The sequence below is a fragment of the Octopus bimaculoides genome, chromosome 19, assembly GCF_001194135.2.
Source record: "Octopus bimaculoides isolate UCB-OBI-ISO-001 chromosome 19, ASM119413v2, whole genome shotgun sequence".
Lineage (NCBI taxonomy): Eukaryota > Metazoa > Mollusca > Cephalopoda > Octopoda > Octopodidae > Octopus > Octopus bimaculoides.
This window is the reverse complement of record NC_068999.1, coordinates 54,679,786-54,688,839: the sequence shown is the minus strand read 5'-3', so window position 1 is coordinate 54,688,839 and position 9,054 is coordinate 54,679,786. Positions and strand designations below refer to the sequence as shown.

The 9,054-nt window shown below is 36.5% G+C and overlaps 1 protein-coding gene across 10 annotated transcripts in view; it reads left to right on the top strand.

The window, feature by feature from the left end:
• LOC106875408 (serine/threonine-protein kinase PAK 1) overlaps positions 1 to 7,700 on the top strand; it is a 189,948-nt gene extending 182,248 nt beyond the window's left edge. For all 10 annotated transcript variants that reach the window (XM_014923521.2, XM_014923522.2, XM_014923523.2 and 7 more), the window contains 3 exons: positions 985 to 1,122; positions 1,398 to 1,518; positions 2,444 to 7,700. In XM_014923521.2, coding sequence (XP_014779007.1) covers positions 985 to 1,122; positions 1,398 to 1,481 — 222 coding nt within the window. In that variant the 3' untranslated portion in view covers positions 1,482 to 1,518; positions 2,444 to 7,700. The remainder of the gene's footprint in view (positions 1 to 984; positions 1,123 to 1,397; positions 1,519 to 2,443) is intronic.
• The last annotated feature ends 1,354 nt before the right edge of the window (positions 7,701 to 9,054 follow it).

The window sequence follows — 9,054 nt, the reverse complement described above, 5'->3', positions numbered from 1 at the left end:
AATTTGTACATTTACCCAAATTGATTAGTAAAGAAAAATAGTTTAACGTATTTATTATTTACTGTTTCTGTTACATTGTGATTATTGTATATCATCATCATCATCCGTCCATTTTCCATGCTGGCTTGGTTTGGACGGTTTGACAGGAACTGACCAGCTGAAGGGTTGTTCAGGGTCCATGTCTGTTGTGGCCTGGTTTCTATAGCTGGATGCCCTTCCTAATGCCAACCACTTTACAGAGTGTACTGGGTGCGTCTATGCAGCACTGGCACGGATGCTTTTTACATGGCACCAGCACCTACGAGCCTGCATGATTAAAGATACTCAGCTGGAGAAGGTTGCAGGGGTTGAGTCTGTAAGCAAGGGCAACCATGCTTTTACTTGGCTTGATGTGTCTTTTCAAGTACAGCAAACTGCCAGGAGTCTCAATCCCCTGTCATCGCTTCTGTGAGTCCTAACGTTTGTAGATCCTTTCTCACACTTGGTGTCCCCCTTCCACACATACTCTCTGCAATTAGAGATCAGCACCTCTTGATGTAACTGTCTTCATATGCATTACATGGCCACACCAGCACAGTCTTCTCTCTTGCACCTCACATCTGATGCTATGTATACCCAGTTTTTCTCTCAAAACACTTACACTCTGTCTTATCTGGCAATATTTACTTTTCTGTTCCTTCTATTTCTTATCCTCATGGCAGGTCTAGTTTTCTCATTGTCATCATTGTGTGTGTGTGTGTGTGTTTATTGCTAAATTCATGTATTTACCTATGCGTGCATGTGTAACCATCAGTGTGTGTATTTATCAGTGTATGTGTATGTATAATTGTGTGTGTGTATTTGTCAGTATGAATGTCTATTCAGCAATGTATGTATATTTATATGCATATTTATCAGTGTGCATATTCAATTTATTACTTTTTCTTTCTACTGTCACTTCTCTGTATATCCAACTTGACATTTCTACCATTATTCCATTAACAGGCACTGTACTTAATAGCAACAAATGGTAAACCAGAAATCAAAGAGAAACACAAGTTGTCACCGGTCTTCCAGGATTTCTTGGACAAATGTTTGGAGGTTGATGTTGATAAACGAGCATCAGCATCAGAATTACTTAAGGTAACATCACTTTATCTAATTATTTCCCCTCGCATCACCCCCTCCTGACCTTTTATATCAGCACTGCCAGTATGTTTACATGGCACCTTGGTTTTAGGATCTCAGTTCTGTTGTGGTGGCCAGGTCTTCTTGCACCACATATCTCAGTCCTCAGCCCTCATTGTTTTACAGGCCTGTGACTAAAAACAACAACAGCAAAAATTTGTTATCATGTTTTTCAATATATTTTGGTATTTTCCTTTTTATATCTCAATTCTTTTCTGATTCTGTTGCAGCATTCTTTCCTCCGTCTAGCCAAACCACTGGCTAGTCTAGTGCCACTAATATTGGCTGCAAAAGAAGCACAGAAAACACATTGAGAGAACTTGTTATAAATTATGGAATTACAATCCAGTGGTAAGTTAGTTTTATTTATTCTTTTATTTGTTTTAGTCTTTTGACCGTGACCATACTGGGGCACCACCTTGAAAGGTTTCAGTGACCAAATCAATCCCAGTATTTACTTTAAATTTGTAGTACTTATTCTGTTGGCCTTCCTTTGCCAAACTGCTAAAGTTACAAGAACACAAACAAATCAATGCCAGTTGTTAAGCTGTGATAGACAAATACAAAAACAACACATACATATGTGTGTGTGTGTGTGTTTATACACACATATAAACATTGGGCTTCCGCACAGTTTCCATCTACCAAATTTATTCATAAGGCATTGGTTGACTCAGGGCTATATTAGACACAATTCTTTAGTCCTTCCTAAACTATTGAAAGCAAAGTGGTTGATGTCCAACCTGACCATCTATAAGAAAAATTTCATTTTAATTTCAATTGGCTGCAATTGAGATGCATTTGATCACACCATACCAGGAATCTATCCCCTATTATCTATAGTAGGTTCTCAATTTCATTTTGTATGTCCCTTCCAATAACACATTGTTATTGACTGGTCTTCGTCTTGTATTAGGATAAAGAAGACTCCAGAATATAACCTCCAATGGGATTTGGTGTTCCACCTGACAGCATGACCAGAAAAGTGTTCCTTGCATTAAATAGCAATAGCAGAGACAAGTGAAATGTAATGTGTTCATAAATCTCCTCTTGTACCATGAGATGTTTTGAGAAAATGTAAGCTCTCGTCCAGATGTTTACTACTGAGTGAACTCCACTAAAAGCCTCAATACCTTGATAGTGATGTTACATATGGAAATATATTACATGCATGCACATATCAATACAAGCACAACACACATTCTAAACTGACATGTTTTTGTTTTATACCATTTCATCAGTTTTTCTTTTTCTTTCTCTCTCTCATTTTCGACAGACATGACAGTGAAGGAAATATAACAGAAGACATAGTATGATAAAGTGCGTACCTTTGCTGTGTGCTTGGTTGTTGTGTTCTGGCCACTCCACGGGACTGTTTTACTCCCCTCCTTAACACATCACACATACAGCAACACAAAGTATGGAGAGGTGTTCCCTTCAAATGGAACATCTTAGCCACATCCACAACATATATGCTGGTATTTGCTTTTGTTCCCTTCCAGTGGAAAGAAGAATACATACACACACATTTTGAACACCTACATAGATGGCATTTACATACACACACACATACAATAAACAATAATTATATAGTGCTACTTCACATTTCTATCTCTTCTTCATCACCTCATAACAGACACACTCACATACATACTTTTGAGAGGAGTTAAAAATATTTTTCCTATACAGTAAACTGAATGATTGTGACAGCAACTCCAGTTTCATGCTCCAGGGAAGATATTTGATTTGGTTTGGGTTGCACTAGAGCCTCCTCACCTACTTCAAAATCTGAGTTATCGCCCCTGTCACAATATTTTCACTTACTCACAGATACTGAGTTTTGTGATTTTTCTTAAAATTACCACCAGCCATTTTGTGGTATGCACTGAGATAAGCTGATGATTGAAGGTAAGCAGACTCTAGTTTAACCCAAACCAAGTCAAATTTATTTCACTTGAACATGAAACTTAAGTTGTTTTCAGAACTCACACACATACACACATTACATATTTATCATACATACATTATATATACATTAGTATAGTAGTTTTCTTCTATCTTACTCCTCTGTTTTATTTCTATGTCATTTTTATATTTAGTTGTTCATTTTTTATTCTTGTCACAAACTCAAATCAATTTTAGCAGATAACAAAGTCACATCTGCTGGTCATCTTAAAGAGATGTTCTTCTGATCATGAAATTTGAAATCATCTTCACTGACTAGATACCAGGTCTAAGATAGTTTTCTTTATTTGTTTTCTTTTTATTTACACTGCCAGGGTAATTTTTTTATTTTTTTAATTTCACTATTACAATTATAATATTCCTCTCGTGATTTCCACTCGAAGAAACGAACAGTCTCAAAATAAAACAATTTAGTGATGCTAAAATTTATTTAAAATACAAACGACACGATAATGTGGATAGAGACTGTGTTTTTTTTTTGTTTTTTTTTAAATCTGCTTTGAATTTGTAGGTTGTGTCTGGCCAAAATATTGTGTGAAATTGTCCTACTTATAACCTTGATGATGATGATGATGATGATAACGACGACGACAATGAAGTATAATCTTTTTTTCCTGTCCCCCACCACCTCCCTTCTTTGGAATCGTATTCACATAAACAGTGAAATTGTTGTATTTCAGTATACATCAATCAACGCCATCAACTGAAATGTAAGAGTTGAGTGGTGGTGAGGGAGAGGGTCATACAATCTCACTTTCTGGTAGGGAACTTGGTGGGCGTTTCTGTACGAAAGTAAATCAAAATTTTGTAATATTCCTTTGTTTTGCAGGGAACAAAGCATTATTACCAAGACTGTCCATAAATCTCTTGAAAAATGATATAAATAAGCTCCAAAGATAGCTCAATTATCCATGATTGAAAAATTACCAAAATTGTTATTTTCTGTGTACAGTGCAATGGACTCCATTAAGAAACAAAAAGATAATTGAACAGTTTATTGGAATCAAGCTTTCAGAATAAAAGTAGAAGCTTGGTGCAGTGATCTGAGATCTCAAACATTTTAACAATAAAAAGAAAACAGAAAAAAATGGGGAGGTCATGGTTTTAACCTGATGACAATAAAAACTATTAACGTTCTAAATAGTGTTCAGAAACGCCACTAAGTTCTTAAATAATTGGGGTATTTTTTTCTGCTCTCTTATAAACTGAATCAATTACCAAAACCTCAGACATAATCCAGTTTCACCTAACCTAATTTTCTGACCCCTAATATATCTCGCTGTAATATGTTGCTCTGCTCTGCCCTTAAATGTTTGGGCTATAGCCAAAAAGAAACAACAACCCCAAAAGCACAATAAAACAGTCCTTTTTGTGTAGAAGGGTTGACCTAAATTACAATATTACAAGCAAGAATCTTCTCTTATTTTGAATGATACTTTAATTTAAATTTGTTTTCTTTGGTTACCCCCCCCCATCCCTGACCCTAAGTAGTGCACCTTTTAGTTCAACCTTGTATAACCTGTCTATACTTGCTGATGTTGCTATAGCAACCACCTGCCCTGTACAAAGATGCTTTGCACCTCTTGTTTTTTTTACCTCCTCTTTGATGTCATGAACAACCCCATCCCTAAAAACCTTAGCTGTAGAAACCTACCGATTGCTCCAGCTTGCCTGTCACATGTTACCAACACAAACACTACCAGTTTCTCTCACAGTATTTGCCAACATGTTCATTTGTTATTAATCACTTTAGGTGTGAGTATTGGCTTAATTAAGATGGCAGTGGTAACAGTGTTGGTCTATATTCAACTATTACTTTGTTTCTACACTTCCATGTAGCTCAGAAACATATTGTGTGTGTATAATACATTGCGAGTGAGTATTGTATGTGTACAGCCACGTGTGAATTGTATGCAGTTGTAACTTTGATCATGATTTAAAATGCTTACACCTTTTTACACACACACACACACACACAAACACAGTCACTTCATCTTCGTTTTTTTTCCTAACACTCACCATCCTGTTAAATAATCATTTCAGAAATTGTATCATGGCCTTTTTTTTTTTTTTATAAGAATTTTTTTCTATTAAACATTTACTGTGATTCGCTTTCCTTTTGTCAATGAACTGGTCTTAGATTTTTGTTGGCTTCCTTCTGTTTTTTAAGATGAGAAAGCATTCTCTCCCTTGCTCCCACTGTTTATGCCTGAAACCACTGGAGCCAGAATGTAACATCAGCTATTATTATTTAAAACTGATTATTTCTCAAAAGAATCAGATGCTGCTAGTCCCTTAAAATTATTGGGACTACTTCGCACAAGTTGCTTAATTTTCTCTCCTCTACTCCCCAAACTTCTGTCAACAATTCCTTACTTTCATTCTGCCATTTATTGTCACAGCTGTGCCATTACCAGTATGCTGGCTTTATCAGTCACCTGAGCTGTGTTTTATTTAATAGAAATACATCGACGTTCACATCTTAATGATCCTGTTAAGGTATATTTTAGCTTGCTTTAATATCACTTCATATATTGTTTTTGTGTTCGTATTGTTGGACTTATTCTTGATAATACTTGCCTCAAAAGTTGTTTGTTTTATATTATGATGTGTGTGTGTGTTTTGTTATATAAATGGGAGAAAAAGTACTCCACTAATTTAATCCAGTTTATTTATTCATTTGAAGCTTTTGATTCACTGTGGCACTATTCTAAGCTTTTTCACATGTATGCAGCAGTCATTTTATGTGTGTCTCTGTATGTGTGTGTGTGTATATATATATATATATATATATATATATATATATATACATACATACATACATATATATTTATATATATATGCGTGTGTGTGTGTGTATGTATTGAGGTCAACATTTTCTTAGGTTTTAGCAAATGTCATTTTGAAGGATATATTCTACTAAATTTAATACACTTTTTTTTGCCAACTTCTCAGTTTAGGTATTATATATTTAAAAGATTAATTAGAGAGTGGTTGGTTAAAGCTCAGTTTAATTGCTTCTGTTATTATCACCACTACTTGGAGTATCGTGACTTTAAACCTTATAGTTGCAGTCATTTTATTGTTATTCTGAGCAAACTCCATAACTGTGTCTAGTTGACTAATCTGCAGTGTTCTTATGTTTGGAAGTTGGCAGTCATAGGAACATTCAACTGCAACAGAACAAACCTACTTGGTGTCAGTAATGCCCATCCCAGCCATGCTAACTTATGAAAATAATTGTCAAAAGATGAGAAAATAAAATCTTTAGAAATATTAGAGGTTGTTAAGATAGCTTCATTTCTGTATAACTTCTTCATTCAAAGAAGATTGAATAAGCATGTGTTCTGGGACAAGATTAAATCTACTCCTTTAATAGTTGAATGTCACTCGTTATATCATCCTCTGGTGTAATTATAAACTTAGACGTTTTAGACATATTAAAATTCCTTCTCCATCACCTGATTTTTCTTTTACTCCTTATCAGACAAAATGCCTTGCAGTGTTTCTTCTCGCTCTTTACATTCTGAGTTCAAATCCTCCCGAGGTCAACTTTGCCTTTCATCCTTCCAAGGTTGATAAAATAAAGTACCACTCAAGTCCGAGGGTTGATGGTGTTGTCTAACTCCCTTCCGCCTAATTTTTGTGCCTATGTAAAAAACATCATTATTTCTTCTGCAGCTTTTTCACAGAACAGTTGGGCAAATGGTTGCAGGATGTTTTCATCTTTTTTTTAATCCCTTCATCTAGGTTGTTGGTTGGGTTTTTTGGGGGGGGCGGTATGCTTTATTGGTTAGTCTGAAGAAGATGTGAGTCAGTACCCCAAGAGGGAAGGAGGGAATAGAGTAAACTGATTGATTGCGGTGTGAGGTTTGTACATAAAAGCAACATAGGATGTGGCGGGGGGGGGGGGGGGCTGTCTATGCACCCTTAACCCCCCCCCTCCGTCACCAATCCATCTATGTTGTGTGAATCTGCTGTATAGTATTGGTCACTTCTTTCTAGTTATGTGGCTGTGTGTTTTGTCAATCTGTCTGTGAGAGAGAGAGAGAGAGAGGTCTAATGTTGGCATGTTTGTTTAAACAAATGTTTACTACACTCGGTGCAAATCTAGTTGTTATTATTTTACTAGTTTGTGTGGAGGGGTGGTGGGAGTTATAATAACCCCCACCTCCCTGCTCATTTATCATTCCCTCGAAAAAAAGATATGAAACAAACCTATTTTAGGTGAAAAAGTGAACGATACAAAAAAAATATATCATTTAAGCTTGTTCTTCTCCTCCCAATCCCCGATCATTGTTTGGCAAGTATTGAAACCTAACCTTCCAGTTTATAAGTTGTGATGCAGTATGCCTGGTCTTTTTTTTTTTTGTCTTAAGTGGGAGGGGGGAGAAAACGTTTTTTTTTTATTTTTATTTTGCAAAATTTTTTTTTTGTATTCTATGTAAAGAAAAAAATATAAAATGAATAAAAAAAAAATAATATTCAAAAATGTTTTTAAATTGGAAAAAAATTACAAATGAAGACTTTAAACAAACTGAAATCTAAATAAAATATAAACACCATCATTTTCTTTTCTTTTATTTTCTTTTTTTCCATATTTTAAACCAGTCTGGTAAATAAAAAATTAAGCATTTTCATATTAAAACACATGTGTTTCATATGTATGTATTACAATTTTAACATTCATCCAGGAAAGAACCACTCAGACATACTCCAGCTTCTGACCCACAACTACACGATCTCTTCCCTCTGCTATTTTCTAATTCTACTATAATGGCTTCTGATATAGTCCCTATATTCTCAAAAGAAAGAGGCTTGGAGAAGCCATTATGAAAGACTGCTGAATGTGGAGAATGAATGGGAAGAGGAGAGCCTGCCAAATTTTGACCCAGTTGAGGGACCAACTATCCAAATAGACAGCACCCTGGTGGATAAAGCAATTAAGGGTATGAAACTAGGAAAAGCCCCCGGCCCATCAGGAATCACTACTGAGATGCTTAAAATATCTAGTGGTGTGGGCTATGGCCTAGTCACCCACATTGTAAACCAGGTAGTACATGATGGAGTCATACCCAATGACTGATGTAGCAGCACCATAGTCAACTGCTACAAGGGTAAAGGTGATGCTCTAGATAGAAATAACTACAGGGGTATCAAACTGGTGAAGGTCACGGAGAGGGTCACAGCCCATCTCATTAAGGAAAGAATCTGCTTAGATGAGATGTAGTTCGGTTTTGTGCCAGGTAGAAGCACCACTGATGCTATATTCTGGGTACGGCAACTGCAGGAGAAATACCCAGCTAAAGATAAACCCCTATACTTAGCTTTTATGGACTAGGAGAAAGCCTTTGACAGGGTCCCCCAATCCCTCATCTGGTGGGCGATGCAGAAACTAGGGATTGACGAATGGTTAATAAGGGCTGTACAGGCCCTATACAGGGAGGCCGTTAGTAAGGTTAGGATTGGCAATGAGTATAGTGAAGAATTCTAGGTAGAAGTAGGGGTCTACAAAGAATCAGCCCTTTTATTCATCATAGTCCTCCAGGCAATAACAGAGGAATTCAAGATGGGTTGCCCCTGGGAGCTCCTCTATGCTGATGACCCGGCCCTCTTAGCAGAATCACTACGTGAACTAGAGAAGAAATTTCAGGTTTAGAATCAAAAGGCCTTAAAGTCAATGTAGCAAAGACCCAAGTTCTAGTAGGTAGGAAGGTAAACTCATCACACACACCCTCAGGTAAGTGGCCCTGCTTGATCTGTAGAAAACGTGTAGGGAGAAACTCCATAAGATGTACCCAGTGTAAGCTATGGACACATAAAAGGTGCAGCAACATCAAAGGAAGATTAACCGGGAAGATAGCTTTTGTGAGCAGCAGATGCACAGGGGAAATAAACACCACAGATGCTCAGAAAACAGAT